The sequence below is a fragment of the Hippocampus comes genome, unplaced genomic scaffold (genome assembly GCF_001891065.2).
Source record: "Hippocampus comes isolate QL1 unplaced genomic scaffold, H_comes_QL1_v1.1 scaffold174, whole genome shotgun sequence".
NCBI lineage: Eukaryota > Metazoa > Chordata > Actinopteri > Syngnathiformes > Syngnathidae > Hippocampus > Hippocampus comes.
In genome coordinates, this window is record NW_017805983.1 from 6113572 (window position 1) to 6141073 (window position 27502).

Below are 27502 nucleotides of genomic sequence, written 5' to 3' on the forward strand. Positions count from 1 at the left end.
GAAGCGATGGCGTAATTTGACCGGATGTGTGCGATCATTAGGGAAAAGCTTACGCGGCTAGTGCCCGCTCCATGTAATCATGGCTGCACGGGATCGTACTAGCCTTTTTTGCTAATTTAAACTCCAAAGGTTAGGGAAGATTTGTTTATTATCCATCGCGGTTCCATCCTCTCTTCAATACCAGCTGCGACGCGGGGTAGAGACACCCGTGCCTCCCAGATCCGCGGAATGAAAGGTTTGCTAGTTCCGCTTGCGATCACAATACAAGTTGAGAAAGCGCAGTGTGGGAGGATGACGCTCTGTGAAAATTGCCCGTGTGCGTTCGGCGTAAACAATGTAACTTCATCAGGCTGCTAGCTAACGTTAGCCAACGAACAAAAGCGGCATCGCGGACCCAGCTGTTAAGAGGCGAGTTACTGGACCGTTCGCCTCTAACGATAACCCTTGCATTATGCTTACAATGTGTACACGCATATTACTGGCAGTCATCGTGGATACAAAACAGCGTGGTCGTGGATTCGCCGGACCCGCAGCCGGACTGTTGGCTAACATCGAAGAAATCCCTGGTGACTAACCAAAGGATGCTATCTGTTAGCTTATTTGACTAGCATTTACTCGCTAGTTTCCATTGTGATGATCTCGCTCAACAACCTTGGAACTGAGAGGGTAGTGTTTGTCTCTGGTGTGAATGGAACCACAATATCCGCTGTCTTGTCGGCTTGAACTCAACATGTACCACGTCTGAAACCAGACGAGGGTCGCTCTGGTGTGAATTGTTGTCGTGAGAATGAAGCTAGCGCCGCTGTGCTAACACGGGGCTCGTCATGGCCTCGTAGAATTCGGAAATCAAGTATTTAGAGGCTGACTTGGGTTTGTGCGAGGGACATAAATCGGGCCTCTTCATAAAGTGATCAGTCGAACTGATCACTTTATTAATTGGACAAAGTAGGGTCTTATGTTAGTATTTATCACGGAGGTTATGTACAGGTTTAGCGTCTCATCAGCCGAAATGACGAGCCTCTTGTGTGGGTTTAGTCAGCTTTTGCCTTGCGTATGGTTGGGCCTCGACGGCATCTGCTCCTCGCCGTAGCTGGCTGCGACATTTTGACGCTAGTTGTTAGGAGCAAAATGGTGCTGACTAGAGGCGACACTTTACAACTTTATACGGCAGTAAATACGTGCCAACTGTGTGTGGAATAAAATTAAATAACAGTACAGTAAGGAAAATGGTGATGCACGTGTGCTGATTGTTTTGTATACTAAAAGCGTAATACCCGCTTCATACGAGGGTATTAATGTGTTTGATTGTTCGTTTCTTTCAATAGATGGAGGCAAATAATCATTTCAACTATGGCGCTCATTCCTCAGCAAACTCAGGACTGAAACTCTCCTCAGGGGATTCTCTTTATACTAATGGTTCCTCCATGAGTTTTTCTCAGCAAGGAAAGAGTGAGTATCCCTCAAGATTTTATCATCCATCAAGGTGACCATGAAAGTAGTTTTTTAATTTGCAAAGTCTAACTGCAAATGTTTCCTGTACTTAACAGATATGAATGGCGAAATGAATGTGAATGGCATCACTACTGTACTTGGCTCGAGTGCACCTGCCTCCCAACCACCTTCCAGTCCTTACCCACATATCAGCAACCACCACCAGAGCAGCATGGGCTACCTGTGGGGAGGGCATCCTCAGTACAGCCCAACCATAGCCACGTCTCCTGGGCACAGCCTGCACCAGAAGCAGCCGTCACCAAACATGGTGCAACCTCAGTCACAACATCACTTCCAGGCTCAAGGATCGTACCAACTCAATGGGGATATGGAGGGCTCCCAGCAGTCACCAGTGGCAGGCCCATCAAACATGCCCCCAACTAGCAGTCAGTTCTGGAACAGAAGTAACCCTACCCCACAGGCTGCTGCTTACACTTCCCGCAGCATGTATGGGACATTTGAGAGTCAGTCCCCTCCATCATCGCAGCAGCACCTCCATTCCCATCTGCGGTCACCGCTTCACCTCCCGCAGCATTATGGCGTGATGTCAAATGGGATGCCATACTACCAGCAGCACCACACATCTCTGCCATCTGCCCAGCACCCAAAACAGTCTACGGGTCAGAGGATGCAGAATTTTGCACCCGCACATGACACAGAGGGGGCACACACGAGAGCAGTGACGTCATCAACGGCCGTGCCGGACGAACGATCTCCCATGAGTAGAGAAAAGCCCCCACAGGCTAGCAGCATCTCTACTTCCATGCAAGGTGAGCTCTCGACGCAGTTGCAGTGGATGTAAAAAGTCTACACACCCCTGTTCAAATGTCAGGTTTTTGTGCTATAAATATGAGACAAGACAAATCATTTCAACACATTTTCCACCAACATTGTGACCTATTAACATTTACATCTCAACTGGGAAAAAATGGAACTTTTAGAGAAGTGAGGTAAAAATAACTGGGATGTGAGCAACTGCATTCAAACTAATGTTAAATTGAAGTCAAAAAAGAGCTGCCACCATTTCAAGTGCTGCTGATTCACAACCAAATAACGGTCAGATTTTCTTGCATGCTTTTCTGTCTTTTTTTTTTTTTTTCGCTGACGAGCAGAAGTTGGAATGTTTTTTTTTATTTTTTATTTTTTTTATAAACACTGACTCTTATTTTGAACTGATGTAATAATAAACCTAGTATAAGGTGGGCCTCTGGTCCCGCTGAAGAGAAACTGCCCCAAAGCATGATGCTGCCACCAACCATGCGTCACTGTCACCTTCATGTTCATTTAGTTATGAGTGTTGATTGCGATAAACATACCTGTTGGAGTTATAAAAATAATAGCTATGATTCAGCTATGATTTCAACAGATCGTAACACATTTTCCCCACACATATGTGTGGAAGATTTTGTTATGGTCCGATGAAATTTCAACGATTGTTCAATTCTAACTAATTCCACATCCCAGTTATAAGAGTTTGTGAGGCTTTTTATACTATATTGTATTATTTTAGAGAGAGGGTGGGTGGTTAGGGGAAGTAGGTAGTGTTAATTATGGGGTTGTGTATTGGCTGTCTATAGCTACATAGATAGATAATTCAATATGTATATAAATACAACGTCCGTATTTTTGTTTGCTCTGGTCTTTTTTCTTAGTGCGTATGAGGGAGGAAGACAAGGAGGCAAACACAAACAGTAATTGCACAGAGGAGACAGTTGTTGCTCTTAGGCCTCCTGACTCTTCCTCAGCTTCTGTCAGACATACAATTGATCATCATGAAAATTCTGAAAAGCCAACGCCCCAACCACCAGATGACATCAGAGGGTCTGGAGCAAGCACACCTCCTCAAACGACACTCACTGCTTCATTATCTTCCACAACGTCTCTGAATAAGGTGTCTGGTGCTCCTGCTGTTGAATCTCCCATAGCTTCCCCTCCATCCAGTAATGGTTCTTTCCCAGATGTCAAATGTACTCCTCCCCAGTCATCATCAGTTCCTTCTCCCAGGCATTCTTCACCTCCTTTTCCTCCTCCTGCTACTGAGCTAACACTTCATGGATCCAAAAATCTGCTGGTGGGCTCCTCTTCTTCCTCTTCACCCGCAACACATCTGAAGTTTTGTCCACCTCCAGGCTTGACTGATGGTGTTTGTGGATCTCCTTGGGTTACTTCCTCTCCTTCATCTGAGTCTCGGGTGCATCATTCAGTTTCTGGACCAATAACAGCTGTCTTGGCACCTGCCATAGTGTCCACATCTTCTTACTCTGGTTCTACACCCATCTCATCTCTTCAACAAATGGTTCAAGGCTCCAAGCTCCCTCTCACACCAGCTAGAAACTCAAACGTATCAATATGTGATGCATCAGGTGCTTCGATAGTTTCACCATTGGGAGGGTTATCTCCTGGCATGTTGCTATCAACACATGCAATGCCCTCTGCTGGCGGTAAGCCTGCAGACATGATCCAGCATGAGTCCTTGTTCACCGCGTCAGCTGTTGACTCTGGTCGAGCTGTTGCCTCTGTATCACCACCCCTAGAGGGGCTCAATTCACCCTCTCAGTCAGTCCATGACAGTCCCTCAACCAGACCTCTCACTACCTTACCTCTGCACACCATGCAAGGCTCCAGGACAGCACCAGGTTCTATCCCTCTTGCCTCGGCATCCGTGCCTCCTGCAACATCTTCCGAAGTGATTCAGAGTTCTGTCTCCCGACAGCATCTTTCCAGCTCTTCTCCTGTCAATGTGTTAAATCAGTTGCCTCTGTTGCCAGAACACCCTGGTCACAGTCACATGGGGAAAGGATTTGCACTTGGAACGGGCACAATAGCGGAAAAATGGCACCCTCATCTTGAGTCAGGCAAAGTAAAGACCCACAAAGCTTCTGACCCTCAGACATCATCTGATCTTCCAGGACAGTCTTTACAGACTGAGCGACAGCCCCGCAGTATACAAAAGGAGTCAAAGGCCAGTGACAACACTGGCGATGTACAAAATGTAGAGCAGCCTTCAACCAGAATTTCAACACCTCTTTACTGCCCCAGTGCCAGACACTCCTCACTGACCGTTGAAACAAGTTTTGACCACTCTTTAATCACCAGTTCTCAATTTGGTGACAGTTCAGCTTATAGCACACCATCCAGAATCCATACAGGTTCCCTCTTAGATAAGTCCTCTGCTAATAGCAACTCACGCATACATGACTCCAGCAGCTTTGGCAACAGCCTTCACCTTGGAAATGGCACATCTCATACAGAAGAGCAACCATCGTCAGTTTATGAGACCACTAGAGATGGCAGGTCATCTGTGGATTATTCAAGTCTGAACTCCACCCATGTGAGGGAATTCTCTGAGGAAGGAGAGTCCATGCTGGAGTCTTCCCTAAACAGTACTTCCTTTGGGGCAACCCATCCATCTATCCAAGGTATGTATATGTGTTTTTCTAATTATAAAGTGGGTGAAAAATCGTGCTTGTGTATTCATTTAGAAATTATGTAAATGCATATTGCCTGGAAAATAATACAATACATTGTTGTTTATTTAGCGCTATCGCAACTGCACCTGTAACAGCACTATACAGAACATTTAACATAAAATAACAATAATACAGCAGAACACAAAACATTGACAAAAATACAATCGCACAATGTCTTTGCTCAGAGACGGAAGCAGGGTGGCCTCCCGTAGGTCATCATACACCAGACGCTGATGCGGTTAGCAAATCACCCGCAGCACTCAAGATCATGACTACCCCAAGTCTCAAGGTGAGAGATGAGAACTTCATTTCCTGCAGTACCCCAGCACGAAATCCTGCTGTCCACCCACTGCAGCCAGTCGCAGATCAGATTTTGTCAGCCACTGGAGGATGTCTGAAAAACCCAAGAAAATCGAGCAAACCTCAGTCTCCCAAGGCTTTGTGGATTAGTAAATCAGGTATTCGATGTTCTCATTGGTCATAAAATGTTGTTTCTAAAATCCTTGTATAATTTGCATTTCTTTCATTTTCAAGCTCCTGAGGAGGCCAAGAGAAAACCCCGTGGTCGAACACCCAAGGTGGAGAAGATCAAGGCTGACAAAGTTGATAACAAAGAGGAGGGACCCAAGGGAAGGAAGAGAAAGGCTTCTCTTAGGCCAGAACAGGTCAAAGCAAAACTTGACGAATGTGGCCAGGTTCAGCCCCCATCTGAGGAAATTGATTCAATCACAGCCGCGATTGACGCGGTTCTTGCCAACACTTCAGCCATCAGCTCGCCCTTTGCAAAACCCAAGAAGATTAAAAGAATGAGGAAACATGAGCAAGATGGAAAGGACATGACCACGGTAAAAGATGATGCTGGAGGGGTTGCCACTGGTGGTGAGGAAAATGAAGATGAAAACGCCACAGCAGGGAAAGGTGAGAAAATGTTTAGATCAATCAGTTTTAACAGTCCTGTAATTGCATTGACCATGTGTGTGCGCGTGCCTATGTGTGTGTGTGGTTTACAGGTGAATCTCCCAGGAGGAGGGTTGCAACAGAACAGCAGGTCCAGTTCCCTCTGCTGCATGGGTAACATCCTTATCACTGTTTACTAGGGCTATAGATAAAAAAAAAAAAAGGAGCAGATTTGGATTGGATGAAGTTAATTGAATTGAAAACAGCCCGTTTGCTACATCTTTAAGTGGGAGTCATATTCTTAAAGGAATAGTTCAAATCCTTTCACAGTGATGTAATAAAGCTCTCGTAATAATAGATGGAAGAGAGAGATTCGCGTGAAGAAGATGAATGATCGCATGAAGGGCGAAACCTGGTATTACACGCCTTGCGGAAGAAGAATGAAGCAGTTCCCGGAAGTCATCAAGGTAACTTTTGCACCCTCCGAAAACCCTCGAAGACATTTGTAAATGTAAATGGAACTTTATTGATTGTGTCCTCTTAATTATGTCGGTCAGTACTTGAAGAAACATCAGGGCGGTGTTGTCACCAGAGAACACTTCAGTTTCAGCCCACGGATGCCTGTTGGAGACTTTTATGAAGAAAGGGAAAGTCCTGAGGTTAATTGCATTGCATTTCATACACCTCATCAGCTGTCAATTCAAATGTGAATATTTATGACGCACTTTCTTCTGTCTTTATGATGTGTGTCAGGGTATGAAGTGGGTTCTCTTGGCTAATGAGGAGGTTCCTTCGATGATCATGGCCATCACTGGCAGGCGTGGTCGACCGCCGAACCCTGATAAAGAGAAACCAAGCAGGGTTCGAGGCCTGAAGGCAGGGCAGGCCCGCCGGCCAGGTAGACCCCCCAAACCCAAGATGATTGACTTCCTTAGTAAAGTTGATGCCAAGCTATTGGAGAGACTTGAAAATAAGGGTGAGTGCCTGTGATCATAGATTGGAGGAGGTTTAAAGGATGTATTTGGTATGGCTTGTAGTTATGGCGGTACAGGCTTGATGCCGTGAATGTGCCATTCAAATATTTGTAGTCAACTAATCTGATATTCTGTGATTGCAGAAGCACTCACGGAGGAAGAAAAGCAGAAAATTACAAAAATCAAGAAGAAGATGAAGAGGAAGGTTTGTATTTAGAAGTGTGCAAGTAATTGTTAAATTGCTGTGACTTTGATGTCCAGTTCTGATTTTGTTATGACTCACTCAGGCCAGAGTAAGGAGAAGAGAGGTTGCTAAGATTAGGAAGACGAGAGAGGATAAAAAGAGAGCAAAGGTATATATGCTTGAAATAATTACCATTGATCATGCATCATTGTTTGCTCACCGCCACCTCGACCATTCCTTGTGTGTCCTGATCTGGGTTTCTGTTACAGCAAGAGAACAAGAGTTTGGAAGTGAAGGCTGAACCCCAAGATCTGGCAGCCCCACAGACAAATGAGCTTGCGTCACAGTCTGTGGATGAGCCCAAGAAGCCCGGTAGACGAAGGTCCATCAAAGTTGAGGTCGCTCCTCCTATCCAGCAGACAGATGAAGAGAGAATAGCCCAGGGCAAGAGGGTACTGAGTGCTCGTGGTAAAGCCAAGGCCCTGGCCAAAGCTCAGGCAGAGGCAGAGGCAGCGGCTCGAGCTGCCCTGGCAGCCAAGAAAACTGCAGAAAGGAGAGTCCAGATGCAGAGACGGATGGAGGAACGCAGGAGGCAACAGCTAATTTTAGAAGAGCTGAGGAAACCCACTGAAGACATGTGTCTCACTGACCACAGAGTGAGTTTCAATGTCTGTCATCACTTTCTTCACCGTGATTGCAGACATGAACAACTATAATTGCCTTTCCCTCTTGTAGCCCCTGCCGGAGCTGTCCCGTGTCCCTGGTGTGATTCTCTCAGGCACAGCCTTTTCCCACTGCCTGGCGGTGGTAGAATTCCTTCATGGTTACGGAAAGTTGATTGGCCTAAATGTACCCAAGGACATCCCCAGCCTTGCAACCCTGCAAGAAGGTCTGCTCGGCATGGGTGAAAGCCAGGGAGAGGTCCAAGATCTGCTCATAAAACTAATGGAAGCTGCACTCCGTGATCCTGGCCTGCCGTCATATTATCAAGTGTGTAATGTTGCTTGTGGTTCTTTTTTGTGTTTGGTTGATGCAGTTCAATTAAGAGCGCTATTAAGTTTTGCTATATACATATTTTATTTTTTTTTACCATCCGCCATCAGTCAGTCAAGATCCTCGGGGACAAGCTGGTTGAGCTCCAGCTGACCCGCAGCACAGTTTCAGAGGTACTCCGCATCTTTCTGGAATCTCATGGCTATGAGACAGAGGTATGCAACACATTGAGGACCAAATCCTTTCATGCCTTGCCTCCCGAAACCAAGGCAGCTGTGCTCGGTTTTGTGGTGGAGGAGCTCAACGGTAGCAACATAGTGACAAGGTTTGAAGAGATTCTCATGATTTGGGGTTATATATAAGCTATTCCTGACTAAAAAGGTTCTCACATCCGCATAGTGACATTGACAACACACTAGAGAACATGGCCATCTACAGGAAGAACAAGTGGATTATTGAGGGGAAACTTCGCAAGTAAGTCGCACACTCTTACACCCCAGATTAATTTAATGCTGTTCTGTATATGAGGTGTTGAATGTTTTCCATCTTCCAGGCTAAAGGCTGCACTTGCGAATCGCACTGGCCGCTCAGAAGAACAACTCTGTTTAGAGGAAAGACGACGCAGTGCCCGAGTGGCTGAAGAGGAGAACCTCGGCCTGGAGGAGAGTGTGGAGAGAAGCAACCGCCGTGGTCGCAAAGAGGAGCCTAAATTAAGTGACGTATGTATTCCTTGAAACTACAAATGCTATAAATGAGCATTTTAAACTTCTCTATCGATTTTTCTACAGAGTGAAAGCCCCGCCAATGCCAGCGTCCACGAATTGGAACGGCAGATAGATAAGCTAAGCAAGGTAAGGCAAATTCTTTTCAGAAACATTAAGTCTGTTATAACGTGAGACATAATCCTTGATTCACTGCTCATCTACAGCGGCAAGCATTCTTCCGTAAAAAACTTCTTCAGTCGTCTCATGCCATGCGGGCTGTATTGTTGGGCCAAGATCGTTATCGGCGGAGGTACTTGGCTCTCCCTCATCTCGGAGCAGTTCTAGTTGAGGGTCCTGAAGAGCTTCTGAGTGAGTCTGAATGAATATGTTAATATGAAAGCTGACTTTAAACAAATCACTGGCTTGATATTTTTGCTTAATTTTCCATACGCCTGCATCACAGCCTCAGGGGATGTTGTAATCGCAGAGGTGCCAGTCATCTTCCTCAAAAAGGAGCCCAAAACAGAGGAGGTGCCTGTGGCCACGACTCCCCCTCACGCTACACCCCCCTCGCCTGCCCCCGATATTCCTCAAGCCCAGACTTCGTCCCCAGAGGAAGACTCACTCCCTGGCACTGCATCCCTCATGAGCAGCCAAAGAGGACGAGGACGGCCCCGAAAAATCAAACCCGAAGTGGAGCTTCACCTCCGCACGGCAAAGATCCGGCGCCAGCGCCGAAGTAGCGTCAGGTCAGCAGGAGAAGATGGGCCGGTGTCTCCGGTCGCCACGTTTACTCAAGATCTTTCGCAGTCTGCTTTTCTGAATTGGCTCAGTCAATCAAGGCATGCAGTACTCAACGACGCTAGCACAGCAGAATCTCTAGAGGGCAGTCAACCAGAGGGGTGTGTGAAGGATGAGGAAGAGAATCAGGGCCAGTCGTTCAAAGAACCAAGTGATGAAAACGCTCTGAGTGAGCCTCAGGTGCCAAGTGCACCGCCCACACTTGATGCTTCACTTATACAGGTTGGATGTTGTTTTGACCAAAACATAGTTAACATTTAATAATGTGTCAAGTAGCAATGACTTGTATTTCTATTTGCATCTCCTCTCAGTCGGACGTGCTCATGACATCCATTGACGAAGCTCCGACTGGCCCAGATGCTATAGTGGCGCCAGAGGAAGCTCCCGCTCCAGCGCAAATATCCCCCATTCCTGATTGTACGCCTCCACTGCCTACTCCCCTTCATTCTGCTCAAAGTCCCCCTGTAGCACGGACTCCGACCACTCGTGCCAGGCCAGGCCGCAGGCGGAGGAGGGGCAGTAGAGGCAGTAGTCCTGCTCGGAGGGGGCCGCGTGGAGCCGCAGCCAAACGCAGAGGGCGCCCTCCCACTTCTGCTTTCCAAGAGCTTGAGCAGCAGTACTTTATACAGTTGGTGGTTAAGCCCATACCAGCATGTAAGCAGAACACACTGAAAAGAGAATATTAGTCATAGAATATAGAATGTTTAGTTTTTGCCACAGCTGTCTGTGCAATGTTTTAGTGATCATTAATATGGATTCAGCTAATGATGTACTCTATAAAAATGTTTGCAGCAATGGTGCGTGGCTGGTGGTGGATCAAGGATCCAGAAGAGTTGTTTAGCACACTGCAAGCTCTCCATCCACGGGGCATCAGAGAAAAGGTGCTCCATAAACACCTGGCCAAACACATGGAGAGTTTAACGGAGATGTGCAGTAAAGCCACTGGTGGTGAGCATGAATGGAGACCTTAAAACTCTTCACCAGCTGAACTATTGTTTTTCACGTACTTGAAATGTTCTCTCCCGCTAGATCCTATGTTTGAGTTAAAAGTGGAGCAGAAGGAGGTCCTGCTTGAGGCTCTGCAGCAACCTTGGCAAGTACAAGAAAAAGCAATGGAGACTGACAATAGCGCCCTCCGATGGGTGGAGGACCTGGAGCAGCGAGTCATTGCTGCTGACCTCCATCTAAAGGTGAAGCTCACTGCAACAAGATGATCAAGCTAGAAAGAATGAATGCAAAGACATCAGATCAGGGGTGGGCAACTCTTTTCCTCGAGGGCTGCTGTCTTGATTGTTTTAGATGTCTCCCTCTTCCAACACAGCTGATTCAAATGATCAGCTCATCAGTAAGCTTTGCAGAAGCTGGATACCTGGTGTGTTGTTGGAGGAGGAGGACAGCGGCCCTCGAGGGCCGGAGTTACTTACCCATCCATTAAAGCAACACAAAATAAACTGTCTTTGTCCTTTTGTGACTGTTTAAGGCTCCTCCTCAGAATGTAGTCAACGATACTGAATCCAGCACAGAGGCACCAGCTGTAGAATTTCAGGTAGTCAGAAAATCAGACTATTGAACAGCAACGCACAATTTTCTTAACCTGCAAGCACTCAATTTCCTTTAAAGCCCTACACGATCCCAGAGCGGGACTCCACCCGGGCTGACCTCCAATACTACGAACATGACACCGACCCACGTGATGACTGGATCGTCCGAACCAAGAAGGAGTGGTCCGGCCTGCCTCGCATCGCCACCCACCCGCTCGACTTGGCTGTGCTACGCCTTGCCAATCTTGAGCGCAATATCGAGAGGCGCTACCTGAAGGAGCCGCTCTGGAACCCAGCCGAGGTGATGCGCCTCGCTCCTCTCACGCCGACGCCAGGAGAAGAGCAACCTATGGATGTCATCAGGTCGGAAGGAGGGATGAAAGCCTTTTTCTTCTTGTTTCCGTGCAGTACTGAATCTTTGTTTTGCTGCTTTTCTCCTGTTCCAGTCTAGAAAGTGAGATCACCTCTCGGCTCAGAACATGGCGGCAGGCCCTAGATCGCTGCCGCAGTGCCCCTCAGCTGTGCCTGTGTTTGCTGCAGCTAGAGAAAGCTATTGCCTGGGAGAGATCTGTGACTAAAGTGGTAAGAGATTTCAGACTTGACTCACAGGGATGATTGATTAAAAAGGAGGCGGATTTTCTTTTACATGTTTTTTTTTCTCTTAATGGTTTGCATAGTGCGTCTTAAATATGCTGACACTGTATTGTGCGGTGCCTGTTGCCAGCGTTTGGCTGCGCTTGGCAGCGCTCAAATGCCCTCTATAGGCTGGCGAGAGCCATTGTGTTACTTTTCAAATACTGTTAAATAGACATAAATTAATGTGCACACTTTGATTGCTCAACATAGTTTCCGTTGCTACTGAAATTGTTATTTTAGCCTGCCAAATTGCGACTGTGATTGTGATGTCATTTTGTCTCAATGACCAACTTCTATGGGGAAAGGTTTGTCTAAAATCTGATGGTTTCAAGAGAGCAAAATTCTGTGTTGCTCTGCACAGTTTTAATTTTAATTACAAAATGTTGATTGTCTAACAATGAAAACCAGTTGGTCGTTCATTATAAAATGGGCACTTTTCTTTTTTTTTTTTTACTATAATCTTTAAAGAGGGAGTGAATCCAAAAATATTTTTTAAAAGAACGTTTTATGGAGTCCTATTACCGTATTTTCACGACCATTCGGCGCACCGTATTGTTGGGCGCAGTCTCAGTAACGGGTGCTATTTCTGTATTTGACACATACACAAAACGCACTGTATTATTGGGCGCAGACAGGCATGGTAAAACATACGCCAGCTTAAACACACGGCATGCATGCACGCACGCTAAAAACACGTTAGCTTGAAGCATTCGGGAGCATGCATTCACGCTAAAACATACCAGGTATGTTAGCTTAAAGCATACGGTAGCAGCTAAGACATACGGACACACGCTAAAAACACGTTTTTAAAAAGGCAACGGAAGCAAAACTGAGTTCGGTTGTACTTTATTTATCCATTTTACTATGTACTCACGCGACTGGTACCTGCTAGAGGTGTGCCTTTAGCGTCCTCTTACACGCCCACCCTTCACTCATTGGCGACTGGTACCTGCTCGGGACGTGCCTTTAGAGTCCTCTTACACGCCCACCCTTCACTCATTGGCCGACTTCCGCATGCCTGTCGTCACTCACGTCCACCTTTTCTCTATTTAAACAGCGTGTCGGCCAGAGGTGCTCTTAGTCAGGCTTTGGAACTCGGCGCATACATAACACGCACCGTATTATAAGGCGTCCTGTCCATTTTGGAGAAAATTTAAGACTTTTAATGGCGCCTTATAGTTGTGAAAATACGGTCGTCTAAACACAACATTTTTTTTAATATTGCATTTGTGGAATATGAGTTAAAGCTCTAGTGGATGCATACCTCAACCGCAGACACTATTGTAGCTTCTGTTCCACGAGTCTTATAATGAGGTGCCCCTTATAAATGAAAACCGTATTAAAAAAGACCATTCATTGAAGGTGCGCCTTTTACTCTGAAGCGCCTTATAGTGCGAAAAATATGGTAACTAAAAGCGTGATGTTTCCTTTCATGCATTCTTAAATATGAATATAAGCCTGATAATCATGCAGGTACTTCAAGAAATTGCATCTTAATGGGCATATAAGAGGACTGACATAATAGATACGATTCACTGACAAAAATGATCTTGTTAGCCATGTATGCCATTTACCTCATAATTGTAAAACGAGCACAAGAGGGCGCCTTGGTATCAGTGACATCAGCTGCCTTGAGTCCCCAATACATTGAAATACGGCAGGATGTACTTGCCCATTCCCTATTTTGCTGCTATATTGCCCAATGCTACTTTATGCTGTACTTGCTTTTCTAACATTCCATTTTGACCATGACTCTCGGCTCAAGACATGCCAGATCTGCAGGAAAGGTGACAACGATGACTGTTTGCTGCTGTGTGACGGCTGCGATCGGGGATGTCACATGTACTGCCTGAGGCCCAAGCTCACCCAGGTGCCCGAGGGAGACTGGTTTTGTCCAACTTGTGTTGCCAAGGTCAGAACCCGACCAAAGGAGCTGCATGGGATCAGTTGGCATTACGCAGTGGTTCTTTCCCAGGCAATAGTCTCTATCGCTCATCAGTGTGCTTATTTGCCTTCTGGGCTATCCCTCAGGAGGAAAGCACATCACCACATTCCAAAAAGCGGACCAGGGTGAAAAAGAAGCGATATGAAGAAAACAGCTCGGATGACGATGCAACAACTCGGCGGAGCTTTGGCATGGCAACACGGCACAAGGAGGCGGCGACTGCCACACTGGCGGCAGCGTCTTTATCCCCACGTCATTCAGGAGAAGTTGGGGCGGCCAAACGGCGTCGCATGACAACACGTAACCAGCCGGACCTCACTTTCTGCGAGTGCGTCCTACCTTCAATTCTTCACCTGTACTCCTTCGTGAATTGGTTTTAATCCCCCTGCCACCCTTTCCCCCCCCTCTCCCTAGGATTATCCTCATGGAAATGGAGGCTCACGCAGATGCTTGGCCATTCCTTGAGCCTGTTAACCCCCGCCTGGTGCCGGGGTACCGTCGCATTGTCAAGAACCCCATGGACTTCCTTACCATGAGAGAGAGGCTGCTGCAGGGAGGGTAAGGCTTACACTGAGCTATGTAAAATGCTAATATGATATTATATTATTTATTTAATGCATGCAACGCATTCCAAAATGGTAAAGGCGGAATAAAAGTCTGGGAAAAGTTTGCAAAAAAACACTTATTTGGAACATTCCACAAGTGAATATTTTAATTGGAAACAGATAAGTGTGATGATTTGGTATAAAAGGAGCATGCTCAAAAAGGCTCATCTGTTCACAAGCAAGGATGTGGGGCCAGGTTCACTACTTTGTGAAAAACTGCGTTTCTCAAGATCAAATTGCAAAGAGTTTAGGGATTCCCTCATCTGTGATCCATGTCCCTAATATCAACCGATTACTACACACGGCGCTGAGGCTACGAGCTGCGCTTGCCTAGCTGGCATGAATCGGTTAAACATTATTTATCCTCCCGCATGCAAGCTCCTCTCCTCGAATGAACAATTCCTTGCCACATGATGATGTCCGTTCCAATGCATTCGCTCACCGGAAAAATGGGTGGCTTCAGACAGAAGGAGCTTGTACATGACACAAAAGCTGGAATTCTGAACTTTTGTCTTAAATTCATATTTTGATCTGAAATCCAAATGTCTCCAGTATACAGCAAAAACAAAGGAATTCATACCTTTTTGTCGATGGTCGGCCACTCATGAAAACTAGTTGCCGGGCCCTGCACGTTGAGTGAAAATTTGGGCGCGCTGCTCGTAGTGCGGCGGGCTTGAGGCGTTGGGCGCCCCCTTTTTTTTTTTTTACAATGTACAATGTCACCTGTAACTCCCATCACGTCCATGTTCCAGGTACTGCAGCTGTGAGGAGTTTGCTGCAGATGCTCAGCTGGTCTTCAGCAACTGTGAGCTTTTCAACGAGGACACCTCTGAGGTGGGGATGGCGGGACACTCCATGCGGCGCTTCTTTGAGAGCCGCTGGGCAGAGTTCTACTCCAACAAGGAGAAATAAGAACACTGCAACGTTCCCACCAGTGGTGGAACGAATGACTGTTGGTGTTTTCAACCAACCCTGCAAGAGGTGTTACTACTAAGACGGTCAGGTTTCTCCAGCTATGTGTATTCCCATCATGTGTAGGCATCTCTGTAGTATTCCCCCTCCCCCCATCGTTTTTTTTCCTCTTCCCTGGGCTTGTCTTAAGGCCTACAACTGATCTGACTTGAATTTCATTCCCAAGAACCCTCACATGAGTTCCTGTGTGTCCCCTCGCTCAGCACCCTTTCACAAGTCCCAAGGCTGTTCAAGGCTTTTTGTTCAGTCTCCCCTCTGGGGCAAGGACTTTCCACATTGATCTCCCATTTTCAATGCATTTTCCCAACTGGGCGACTGCATCCTGGACCTGCTTAGTATCCCACAAAAAAAATTAATCCTAGGCCATTTTTGACCTGTTCAGATGAATTGTGATGTGGTCTTATGCCTAGAAAGTTTTTTTTTTTTTGGTTGGTTTTTTTGGCTCAATATATTTTTATTATATATTCTATATATAAATATATATGAAGATGACGATAGCTGGGATTATTTAATAGCAATAGCGTGTAGTGAATGTGTACAGGTGACCTCAGAATTGTCTCGACGATGTATGAAAACGGCCAGTTCAACTAAAAGAAACCACGAGTACAATTCGTGTAACTGCCACTTAGCCACACGCGCATGCGCGCACACGTTCACACTGCTGCTGTGTGAAAGACACTGGAGGACTTTTTGATGTCGGTCAGTCCAGGTGGATTTCATTTTTGAGTGACACAGCAGGCTGTAGACAGCAGATTGTTTAGAACGGTGCTACTTGCACTAGTTTGTGCTCTGTTCAAGGATCAGTTGTAGACGTACCCACACTGAATGCGTGCTCTTAAGAAGACAAGAGGACGTGTGTGAAAAATACGCTTGTAAAAGAACTTGAGTATTTGTCTGAAAACGTGTAAACATTGAACTTTGGTTATCTTGATATTGTACAGAAAAGCTCCGGAGCACTGGCTACATTCCCGCCTGGTTACATTCTTCATTTCCATCACTTTTTGTGCTGTTCAAGGGCCAGCGTTGGATGGGGTACTGCTCGTTATGCGACTGCGGCGGGACCACACTGCAGGCCAGCTTCTATTTAAACTGGTTTCTTACACTGACCTCAGATCAGCTTGTAGAAAATACACATTATTCCTATTCTAAAAAGACAGAGAGAGAGGGGAAAAAAAGACCGGAAAACCAAATGTGTTGTTATGTGACTTTTTAATAATGTACAGTTTTGGTGACATGAAATTTTGTTCCTTTATATTTTTAGGACCAATTCATTTTTAACAGGATGTATTACAAGACTCTGTTGTATTAAGGTGATGTAACATGTGTGCATCTGTAGAATGTACTGTGAGTTGAATTAAAAAAAAAACACATGTAGTCGTAGTTTGATTTGTGGTCAAACAAATCTTTCCAGCATTGTCTTAGCCAATGCATGCTTGGATAGGTAAACCATCGCCTTCCTCATTTGACACCTTCAGAATGCAAGTATAAGTACTTTATAGGCGCAACAATGCACAGGGATGCTTTTATGAGGGGGTGGGGGTTGCAATTTTTGCAGAACCATTTCAAAGAATAAGCTGCAATTGGAAGTTCTTTTAACCTCCAAAATGCCTTTTTGCAAACATGCCCACCTATCTATAGCTGAAGGTTACTGCTTGCTTCCATACTGTCAAACTCTATGAGGTGCACAGCTTCTGGTCCTGTGGAGCGATACTCCGGCCACCACTGTGGAAATCTGCAGCTCCTCCAGTGTGACCTTTTGATCTGTGGGCTACCTCTGATTGAAGCTCACCTTGCCTGATCTGGATTTTGGTGGTGAGTCCTCTCTTGGCAGGTTTGAGTGCCGTATTGGTTTCATTTGATCATAATGAATGTGATGGTGTTCTTGGGCATCATCAAAGAGTTTATGTATCTAGAGATTATCGCGGCCTCAATGCATCGCGGATTTTTTCAAACCTATTCATAAAAAATGAAAAAAATGCATATACATGTAGTACAGTACTGTATATGTTGCTCTATGTGGCTCGCTGTTGTTTTGCTGACTCGCAGCTTCTCGCAGACCGCTTGCGGACTTAATATATATATATATATATATATTTACTTCAAAATTTACTTCTACATGCATGTATACCATTAAATTTGGCCTTATAAATATTATGTACATGTACCTATATGGAGGGGGGGGGTCGCTACTTCGCGGATTTTCGTTTATCATTTATCGCGGGTGGTTTTGGTCCCCATTAACCGCGATAAACGAGGAATTACTGTATCTCAAATGTCGCACTATTTTGTGCTGAGCCATCAAATAAGATTCAGTTTAAAAAAAAACATTTAAAGTACAGGATGTAACACCAAAAGAAAGAAGCAAAGGGCTAAATACTTATTCAAAGTACTCGGCATATGTTTTTGTTGCTACGACCAATAACAGTTTTGAATACAATTTCAACAGAACAATGACCCACTGGACCTAACAGAGGGAGCTGTTGTGGGGGTAAAAAACTTTAATGCTTTTCCCCAACAATGCGATATTAAAATACATAAATATGCTTGCCTTTTTGCAGCATGCTTCTTACTGTATTTCTGCTTCCTCTCACTGTTTCATTGCCATCTGGGGCAACAGCTGGGAAAAAGCACAGTGAGTTCCTTTCGTGGGCTTTGGGGTCCAAATGATTGTCCTGCTCAAAGTGTGAAAAGTAAAAAGTGGCCATGCTATAATATGACCGGGAAAAGTAATAGCCTATATGTTGCGGTGTCTACTCATAACCCCCACACACCCCCCAAAAACATTTGTTGCTAAATTCTATAATTAATTGGATCAGATTTCTTGTCTGTGGAGTTTAGCACCCGACATTGCTTGGATCATTTTGAAGGGAGGGGAAGATAAAGTCGATAGTATATTGTGTCAGTCCCTTTGCCACACACCGGATGAGTTCCTGATTAATTGAGAGATGAATATCTGACAGGCTACTTTCTTCATAATTTGTGCAGCCTTAAAAACAACTGTGATGTGGTGAAGTGCTTGCAGGGTCTCCATGGAGATTCCTGTCTGAGGCACATGTTGCTCGGGAGGGGTTGCCATCACTGCCAGCTGCTCTGCGCTCAAGTGGGACAACCTCTCGCTTTGATGCATGCACTTTCCTCACGCGCACATAAACAAACAAATACCCCGAAATGAACAACACACAAAAAAAATATCCCTTTCCACATCACTCCCTCAAATCCCCTAGCTGGCACCTTTTGTGTTGGCAAAATTGTATCAGAGTCAGCACTCTGGGCGGAGGGAGTGGAAAACTCCCCACGCCAGCGGGTTCCAGTGTGACACCCCCTCCCTCCACCACCTCACCACTGCGCCCGCTCCACACATTTGGACTTAGTCCCACAAAAGGGGGGATAACAGTTTAACAGTTGCTATGATAAGAAGAGGCTAATCCACCTCATAATGGACCACCCCCCCTCCCCACCTCTAACCAGTTCATTCTGGACCCTGTCTACCAAATGGAGGGCCCCTGCCTCCCGGAAGGTCCAAATCCAAACACCCTGTGATGGGGAGGCCCAAACAGAGGGTCCTCCACATCTTGTTATGCTGTGAGATTAACGACATCTAAGTGGCTCCGTTTGTAGCTGAAACACACAACGCTCATGTCTGTTTCAACTCAAACAAGGTGGATGTTTGATATCAGTGATGAAAAAAAAAAGCGTGCCCAGATGCGCGGCACAATAGGCACCATGGCAACAGCATCACAAATGGGTCTCCATATCTCCATGGAGATCAGAGCGACACTAAACAAGTAGGCTAATTTGTTAAAATGATGATGGGTGTTGTGAAGGGGCATCAATTTGGGGTTGTGGGTCAAAACAGACATTTATTTATTTATTGCTCTTACTTAATGTTATAGTGCAGAACATTACGTCCACATCCGCATGCTATATAAATCCGCATGCTATATAAAGACCCAAATCATGAAAGAAGATGAGGATTTTATAGAGAATGTCTGCTCTCGGTGATCATCTATTTCTCCAATTTAAAAAAAAAAAAAAAAAAAAGCATAATCAAAAAGACCAATGTAACCTGTGTTCATTAAAATGTATAGGATGTTTAGGTGAGTACATACTGTACGATATAGACCAGGGTTTGGCATCCTTAAATACTCAAAGAGCTTCCACAGAAAAAAAACAAGAGCCACAAAATCCTTTTGATCATAACACAGCATTTTTTGTTTTGTTTTTCCGTTGTTTGTAAAAAACAAAACAAAACCAAAAAAACGACCCTGTCTTGTGTTTATGAAATAGAGGACCTCTTACACAGAACACAAAATTTTGTTTCTACATGTAACAAAAACCTTTTGAACTCTGAGGAAAAAAAAAAGGCGTGTTTGGGCAAAGCTTCCTCTCAAATACTGTAATGTCTTTGGCTCGTCCTTTTTTTGGAGTATTTATGAAATTAAAGCCAAATGTAAATCATCCACCTGCAAGGAACCAAAGATGCAGACCAAAAATGCCATCTGCTTCTGTTTCGTCATCACTTTGTCATGTAGGGTGCACTCAGTCAGCTATCAACTTGAATTCAAAAAGACTCTTTCACATATTACTGTAAGTGTATGTACAAGATATCCAATAAGTATGTACAAGGTATATATTTGAAACATAATAGTCAATCAAATGTATAGAGAGCTTTGTCACTGCTGAAGACAGTGACATCATTGTTGTGCTTTGAACTTTCTTTGTTATTGAATTGTGTCCGCTGTCCAGCAAGGGACTTTTATCTTGGCCATTGTAGGAAAAAAAAACCCTCAATCCGACAGTGTTGGTCTTCTTATTGTGTCTTACTGTATCTCTGTTTGTTAGTGATTCGAAGAATCTTCCAAAACATGAACAGACTCAAGTGGATTACAAATAACCTGGAAAAAACATAGATGCATATAATTCAGGACATGCAGCGAACTGCAGTAACAAAGAGGTGACAGAACAATTTGTCCTTTGTTTTGTCCCCCACTTCAAGACAGAAGCAAAAAGATAACTCCACACATTGTTTTGGAGCAGACAACTTGCTTGCTTGGTTGTGCTGACCAACTTTGTTGCCATAAATTTCAATCATTCATATTTTAATGTTGCAACTTCATTTAGGGTTTTTGCCTCCCAATATCAAAGTTGTCTTTTTTACAGTGCACATGCGGCTCTGGAGCTGCAGGTTGCAGACCCTCGGTATAGACAACACAACCACGCACTCCCACGTTCACACTTAGGTCCAACCGAGTGTCCAAAGTTCACCCACAAGACATAGTTTTCGAATGTTGGAGTCAGCCGGAGTGTCTTGATCTCTTTTTTTGTCTTCCACAGTATTTCCTCCAGTTGGGTTCAGGCACGCTGTGTACAAACCTCTCAAGTAGCCACAATCACTTTGCAAACAGGTGAAAAGCTCCATGAAGATGTAACAAATTGCTCAAGGTCACCAACTCACACAGTCACACACTTTAAGGGCCATGATGACTCATGTGCTCATACACACTTTACAAACCGAGGTTTATGCTAAGGAGAGAGGTGAGGGTGGGTGGGGGGAGCGTGGGAGGTGGCTGCGTTCATCAGAGGACCTCTCAGACTCTTACGAGGGATGGAGCGGCAACCCTGAACGACTCGCCATCGGACAGACTGACGGACGGCACCGAAGTACGGAGCGACCTCTTGACCGCAGCTGGGGAGACACTCGGCGGGTGTGAAATGACGTGGCATGAGGTGAGTGGCTTCTGTTTTTGTCTTGTTGTTCAACTTTGCTTTGTGTGTGGTATAAGTGGCTAATCCGTATTTCATTTGTCATTGATTCTGGAGCAGAATGGCTAAAAACAAGTAGGGTTGCCAAATTTTGGTCTTTTCAAAGTCGGAAACACTCTCTGTGCGTTAGTCTGAATGTATGGATAGTTGGCCCTAAATAAGATAAGATAAGATAAGAAAACCTTTATTAGTCTCGCAATGGAGATGGGGAACTTTTATATATGAACGTATTGTATTCCTGCCTCAAAGCAACCACATTTCGAACGTGCTTTGCATAAGCAACCAATCGAGTGAAGTGGGAAACAAATGGAGCAATTAACAACTACGTATTCTGCTTATGACAAAACAAAATGTTTTATGTTTTAAGCTCAAATTTGAGCCCATTCCATTCAATTACCCTCAATACCACAGGATCTCATTTGCGCAATTTACAATTTGGAATATTTCCATAATCCACCACCTTTTCTGAAACATTTATTTTGTGCAATGAAACACTTTATCTCCCCCCCAATTTTGCTGCTGTAGACTGCAAATTTCCCCAGTGTGGGACAAATAAAGGTTATCTTATCTTAACCTCCCCTTGGAAATTTTCCACCCCTTTGGCCACCGAAATCGCAACAAGTAGCACTCGGCCGGTGTAGCAACATGTGCATCCTTGAGCATTCAATGGTCACTTCTCACAAGCATTGCTTTGTGTCGTTTCCCCAAGGAGCTTCGTAGCCGGCAGTTCTGGCGAGCCATGATGGCGGAGCTGATCGGCACGCTGGTGCTGGTGAGCGCCGCGCTGGGTGCGTCCGTACCGGTCCGTGGGGAGGCCCCGGAGGGATCCTTGTCCCCTGCGGTAGCAGTCGGTGCGGTGGTTGTCGTACTGGGGCACTGTTTTGGGGAAATAAGCGGGGCGCAGGTATCACCCTCGGCTTATTGTGCTCTTCATTTCAACTTCATTTGAACACATGAATGTGAAAGTGTTTGTGTGCTCCCTGCGCAGGTCAACCCTGCAGTCACTTTGTCCCTCCTGGCCACGCGGAGGCTGGACGTCCTGAGGGCTCTCATTTATATTGCTGCCCAGTGTTTGGGGGCTTTATTGGGGGCCGGGGCCCTCTACTTGGCTTTGCCCCTCAAAAGCACTGCAGACAACTTTGTCACCAGGGTTTGTTCTTTGCAATTAAAGTGAATCTAGTTAGTATGCCAATGAATTAACCAAAAAGACAATGTTATGAGTAACAGTTTAACTTCCTTAACCATCATATAAGGGGGGGGGGGGCTGTAATCCAGCGTGAAGTAAAACTAAAGGCAAATAAAATAAAACCACTGACCCTCTCATGACTAGCGAGAGGCAGGCTCGTTGAAGGCGGCTGATTTCAGTCATCATGCCATCATACAAAAAGTAAGCAGATGACGATACTGAACAAAAAACTGAACAAGCAACAGTTTGTTCAAGCCCCCTTAAATTGGAGGATGTGTGAATGACCCAATCTGCCTGTGAGGTGAGTCTCTTCACATCACCTTTTTTTCTTGTATTCATTGACTCAAGTCAGAAATGTACAAAAAGCTGAATACAATTGTGGAATTAATCCTCAAGTTGCTCGCTGAGCTGAATTCTCACCAACCTTGTTGGCTTCAGGGACATATTCCGCCCCCCGAGAACTACGGGTTCAATTTGGGAAATCTGACTCTCAAAGTCACCGTCTGTACTAATGTTTCTCCCCTTCCTGCCTACATTCTCTATTGCCATGCCACGCAGGTGCACATTGAGTTGAATGCAGCGCAGGCCCTTGGCATTGAGGTCTTATGCACCTTCCAGTTGGTTTTCACAATTTTCTCAGTTGAGGCCCAGCGACGAAGGGACAGCCCGGAACCAGGAAACCTTGCTATTGGACTGGCACACACTGCTGGAGTGATGATAGGGGTGAGGGGCAACTTGTTCCTGTTATCATCCATTTTTCTAGTGTGTGTTTGGGAATAGCCTAGTAAAATATGTTGCATATTCCATCCATCCATCCATTTACTGATCCACTTATCCTCACAAGGGTCGTGGGGGCGGGGTGCTGGAGCCTATCCCAGCTGTCTTTGGGCAGTAGGGGGGGACACCCTGAACTGGTTGCCAGCCCATCGCAGGACACACATTGACGAACAATCATCCGCTCTCACACTGCGCATTGCCTGCCATTGCGCTGTCAATCTGTCTTCCTCGTTATTTGATTTGATTTGATTGAAAGAATAACATAAAACCTGACGCTAGGAGGGCAAACTAAATTATTGGAGTACATGATAACGCCATAGAGTATTTTTATACCATCATTTTTAAAGCATAATTATTTAATACGTAATCGGCCTAAACCTTTTACAGGGAGTCAGGTGCCATTGACATTTACAAGTTGATTCGTTACATACACTGACCAGTTGATTCTTTCTCCACACTGACTAGTTGAATGCCGCAAAATGAATTTTGACTGGTAAGTTCTTCAAAATACGTAAGCTCTTAGATTTCCCATGTTGCAAATTTCTCCTGCACCAACACGATTGAGTATTAACCAATACTTTATAGAAACTATATGCACGTTTTCCCCATGCTCATTTTTTTTTTTTTTTTACTACGGCTTCCTCCCGCATTCAGAAAACATACACGTTAGGTACATTGAATTGTGCATAGATGCTCACGTGAGCGTGAATGCTTGTTTGTGACCTGCAATTGGTGACTAGTCCAAGGTCATCTGGGATAGAAAATAGATTCATGGACGGATGGATGGATGGCCTATGACTCAGCACAATGTGACAGCTAACATGTTGTTCTCTGGGCAGGCTCGGTTCTCTGGTGCTAGTATGAACCCTGCTCGCTCTCTTGGTCCTGCTATCATCACAGGATTTTGGGAAAACCATTGGGTGAGCTGACGCCCAGATCTAATGTGTTGTCATAATGTGCCCTTAGCTCACGAAATGTGCGTTCGCTGAAAAAAAACCCCAAAAGGCTGCTGCTGTTTGTGGTTGTGTGGCACACTCCTGCATCTCATCAACAAGAGTTGTAGAGCCGGGCAGGAGCCCACCACTGCAAACAAGGGTCATTCCAAAAAGGCGGGACAATTTAGACACCAACATTTTTGAAAAATAATTAATTCATTCATTTCATTCGGTTTTATTTTTAACCGTCTTGGGGACCTCAAATGCAGAGATAAGGAGAGCCCACCTCAGAAACCCTCATGGGAAGGCAGGTTGGAATCGAGGTAGTCTTCGAACTATTCTCTCCGCCAACTCACAGCGTCCCGAGGTGAGGTCTTCACAGGGCTGGATCGGCCATGTGGCGTTCAGAGCAGATGCCCAGTGGGCTGGCGTCTTTTGATACTGATACTGTGGTATTTAAATATGATTTTTCTTCATTTTACCCCAAGAGAAATGTACCAATCAACATCAGTGGCAGAGCTATATGCTTGCCAGGGGTGGTCAGGAGTCATTTCTGAAGATGCATTTTAAAAGAATCTGTCTTCAGAATAGAATGCTTCATTCTTGTTGTCAACTATAGACAGCCAAAATGCAAACCCTCCTATCTAACAGAGGTGTCAAATCCAGGTCCATAAAGTAGACCCTGCCATAGTTTGTCTTTCGTCACAGGTGCTTCTATTCAACCAGCAGAAAAACAAGCATGGTTACTTTTTATTGGTGCATCTAATAAAGTGCCCGACATCCACTCCCATCCACCCACAGGTGTACTGGATCGGACCGGTCTTCGGGGCAGTACTGGCCGGTGTGTCGCATGAATTCTTCTTTGCACAAAGCGCCTCGCGCCAAAAGCTGGTGGCATGCCTGACGTGCAAAGACATTGAGATCGTGGAGACCACCAGCATTACCGGCTCGTCCCTGTCCACCGTCACTCAGAACGCTGCCAGAGCCAAACAGGCCCACAAACACGACAACAACTGAAAGGTGCCAAGTGGGAACGCTCAAATCAGCGTTAAAACACTGTAGAACGTCTGAATGCGATGCCTGGTATTTGCAATGACAACATTGTTCTATTTCCTACTCTCACGTTAGCATTTGCAACTCATTAGAGTACACGATGCAGGCTCATCCAAACCCTCCTGCAAACAACCCCACTCTCGTTGTTGCTGCGTTGCATCCTGAGGCCAGGAAAGCTTTGAAATGCTAAAGAGCTTCGATGACGCTCTTAGTTCCTGCCTCTTAGTGTTTGTTTCTCCCCTCGGGCCTTTTGTTCACAATCAAACAGATCTGAGCACATTAATGACTGCATGGTGGGGGGAAACACGTCAGTGGCAATCCGCTTTGTTTCATGGAAATTGATATTTTTGGGGTTTGGTTCTGCTAACCAGTGTTGTGAAAATGCGTCTACATGTTTGAGATTTTGAACAGGTCTCATGGTGAAAATAAAATACGGATCACATTTTTGACAACAATTGATTTTCTGAGCAATTTTGCAAAGCTTCACAAATGTTCCATATGCGCACTGCTCATGACACGACACGCATGCATCATCCATTCTGACAAGTTCAAATCTACTTTGCTGTTGCTGAATTTCTTTAAAAATGCATGCTTTGCCTTCTTATTTGATATTTACCGCTATATTTAACACTTTTCATTGTTCATAAATTTCATTCTTTACCCCTGGTAAAAAGTAACACATTAAACTTGAGCTGAAAATTAAATCTATTCAGTCTTGACACATCTGGTTACATTTTTACTTCATTTGAGTGAGATACCCAGTTTTAAAATCAGAAGTCAAGAATGATGACTTTTATTGTGGATTACATACGACAATGTGCAATTTTGGTCCAGACTTGAGCAAGCATCATGGAACTTGACATGCTTGATTTGCTTTTGCGGGCCACATAAAATGATGTGGCGGGCCAGATCTGGCCCCCGGGCCTTGACTTTGACACCTGTGACGTAAGGTGTATTCTTTTTCAGTTTTGAATACAAGCCAATTTAACACTTTAGTTCGTATTTTTCCTTTTCCATTCAAGACCTGTTCTGCTGACAGTTCAGTCCTGATAATCAGAATTAAGCAGCCTTTTGCTGTGCCTGGTGATTTACACTAGTGCCTTGAGATACAAGTGACCCAACCTACTACTTTTTTGAGATATGAGCTGTTGTTTGGCTGGTTTATTTATTGCTTTGACTTGAGATACAGTTCAACCGCTGTATGGTGGCAGCGAACTCTATTCAAGTCACGCCAGCAATAAACAGCAATTTGTCAAATATTGAACAATTCATCAAAAGAGAGGCTTCATCAGGTTTACTGCCATTCCTAGTTGAAGTTTCCTTTCAAACTACACATAAAACAAAGAGAACTACACTTTGTATATTTGATACAACCACTTAGCCAAAGTCCGTTTATCTTAACTCTAATAAACAATGCAAAGTAGCACTGACATGCTAACAGCATGAATAGTGCCGGTTTTAGAAGCAACGGGTCTTTGAAGCAAATTGTGGAGTAACATATGTACACAGAAAATATAACAGTACTCACAGGCAAATATTACACTGATCAACAAATCTTTGCTAAATGTTCTAATCAGAGAGGGAAGTATAATAATAATAAAAATAATAATATGCAATATACTGTAATATTTAGTAATATTTATAAATTAAGGCTTTTTTGAAATGTCATGGCTATAAATTACAACGCATGGTCAAGTCTATCGCACAAACTTTTATTGGTGAAACTTAACACCAAAAAATGAAAAATATCATCAACCTGATGTGCTCGAAAAAAGAAATGTATTTTAAGATCAACCTCAAAAAGACATGAAATAGCACATCAAGCTAAAAGTCTTCGACAAATAAAGTTGAGTTGAGTAGTATTGAATTTTGAGATTTGATTGCAGGAGGTATGGGCAGAGCCATGTCCCAACGAGTCGTGCTCACAAAACAAGTTTGATCTACAGTAAACTAATCTACACCCCCACACAATGTGCACAAAAGCCGTAACACTGCATGGCTGCCAGCATTTTACATTGTGTGTCTTCTTTCCAACACATAATGGCAAGCTCAGCGATCTGCATTCACACTCCCCTCCCACCTCCCTCCAGCAAAAAGAGGACTCTGGACTGCTCAGTAACCCCACCGTGCACCCTCTGCATCCCCAGTGCACCTCTGACTCACCCATCGAACCTTCACGGCTCTGCCATTCACCGTTTTGTGAATAATTGTTATTGATGTTCTATAACAAGCTTTTTCTTGACTTCCAAATACCTTCCTCTTCCGAGTCCCTTTTTTTTTTTGTCTGCCAATCCCAGAACAGCACGTAAAATAACCACCTTTAACTTATGCATTTAGTTTGTTTGATATTTAGTGTCGAGCCAGAGAAATGTAAGATTTGGCTTTACGTTTGTTTGTTGCCCGTGAGCATCCATAACCCTCATATGTGCTCCACACAATGCGCTCACAGGGTCAGGCTTTTCATTCTATGGGTCACTTCACCACTGTTAGCTTTGGGTTCTTCCGTCCGGGGCCTCAACTGTATTATCTGTGTGTGTGTGTGTGTGTGTGTGTGTGTGTGTGTGTGTGTGTGTGT

General features: G+C 44.8%; 2 protein-coding genes across 6 annotated transcripts; both read left to right on the forward strand.

Moving 5' to 3' along the window:
• Positions 1-12: 12 nt before the first annotated feature.
• baz2a (bromodomain adjacent to zinc finger domain, 2A) lies at positions 13-16583 on the forward strand. 5 transcript variants are annotated; one of them, XM_019891260.1, is made up of 31 exons: positions 13-235; positions 1326-1449; positions 1548-2261; positions 3144-4910; positions 5147-5250; positions 5317-5419; positions 5496-5879; positions 5972-6032; positions 6217-6325; positions 6416-6517; positions 6612-6834; positions 6976-7037; positions 7120-7185; positions 7286-7672; positions 7752-8006; positions 8120-8334; positions 8409-8483; positions 8563-8728; positions 8798-8860; positions 8938-9082; positions 9177-9736; positions 9826-10168; positions 10307-10462; positions 10544-10704; positions 10995-11060; positions 11135-11418; positions 11502-11637; positions 13457-13603; positions 13723-13964; positions 14051-14194; positions 14994-16583. In XM_019891260.1, the coding sequence occupies exons 2-31, from the start codon at positions 1326-1328 to the stop codon at positions 15151-15153; spliced, it is 7524 nt and encodes a 2507-aa protein (XP_019746819.1). In that variant the 5' UTR covers positions 13-235; the 3' UTR covers positions 15154-16583. The 5 variants fall into 5 exon arrangements, with proteins under 5 accessions (XP_019746819.1, XP_019746816.1, XP_019746820.1 ...); XM_019891257.1 differs by having other exon boundaries at positions 5147-5419; XM_019891261.1 differs by having other exon boundaries at positions 5147-5419; positions 6612-6756.
• Positions 16584-20443: 3860 nt separating this feature from the next.
• LOC109528567 (aquaporin AQPAe.a) lies at positions 20444-25676 on the forward strand. Its single transcript, XM_019891357.1, has 6 exons — positions 20444-20940; positions 21686-21880; positions 21965-22126; positions 22721-22885; positions 23779-23859; positions 24676-25676. Exons 1-6 carry the CDS (start codon positions 20701-20703, stop codon positions 24889-24891), a joined length of 1059 nt encoding a protein of 352 aa, XP_019746916.1. The 5' UTR covers positions 20444-20700; the 3' UTR covers positions 24892-25676.
• The last annotated feature ends 1826 nt before the right edge of the window (positions 25677-27502 follow it).